Source organism: Cystoisospora suis (genome assembly GCF_002600585.1).
Source record: "Cystoisospora suis strain Wien I chromosome Unknown contig_4720, whole genome shotgun sequence".
Lineage (NCBI taxonomy): Eukaryota > Apicomplexa > Conoidasida > Eucoccidiorida > Sarcocystidae > Cystoisospora > Cystoisospora suis.
In genome coordinates, this window is record NW_027157512.1 from 4,189 (window position 1) to 4,705 (window position 517).

Genomic DNA, 517 nt, shown 5'->3' on the forward strand with positions numbered 1-517 from the left:
AGCTCAGATGAAGGGCTTAGAGAAGACCTAAGAAACAAGAAAAGATGGAAGAAAGAATGAAGAGGAGGCAAAGACAGCAGAAGAAGAAGAAGTCTCAACATCTATGGCTGGCGACTTCGCTCCAGCTACCCCGTCCATTTGGATAAGAAGGATATGAGAGTTCATGAAGAACGATTGAGATACAGAGACCTGTCAAGAAAGGAGGGGGAGGAGAAGAGAAAGAGAAGATGAGAAGAAAGATGTAAAAAGCTAAAAGAGAGAGAGCGTCAGTCCGTGTTGATAACGGACCTAAATCAAGGACATGACCTGCAGGAAGACTCTTGGAAGAGATCGATGATCTCAGGATATATTGAAGCAAATCCCACGTACACTCCCATATAGCTGAACCTCCTTCATAGACACCTTCCTCTACCATAGCCGTGGTCTTATGACTCTGAAAGAAAAGGAAGACAAAGAGAAGATTGCTTAGATCGATGGAGGGAGATGGATAGACAAAGAAATAGAGAGAAGAGAAAGA

At 43.3% G+C, this 517-nt stretch overlaps 1 protein-coding gene across 1 annotated transcript in view; it reads right to left on the reverse strand.

The window, feature by feature from the left end:
• CSUI_008426 (histidine protein methyltransferase 1) overlaps window positions 1–517 on the reverse strand; it is a gene marked incomplete at its 3' end in the record, with an annotated part of 2,700 nt that overhangs the window by 779 nt on the left and 1,404 nt on the right. Inside the window, exon 2 of the mRNA XM_068068559.1 lies at window positions 289–433. Within this exon, the coding sequence (XP_067919464.1) occupies window positions 289–433 (145 nt within the window). The remainder of the gene's footprint in view (window positions 1–288; window positions 434–517) is intronic.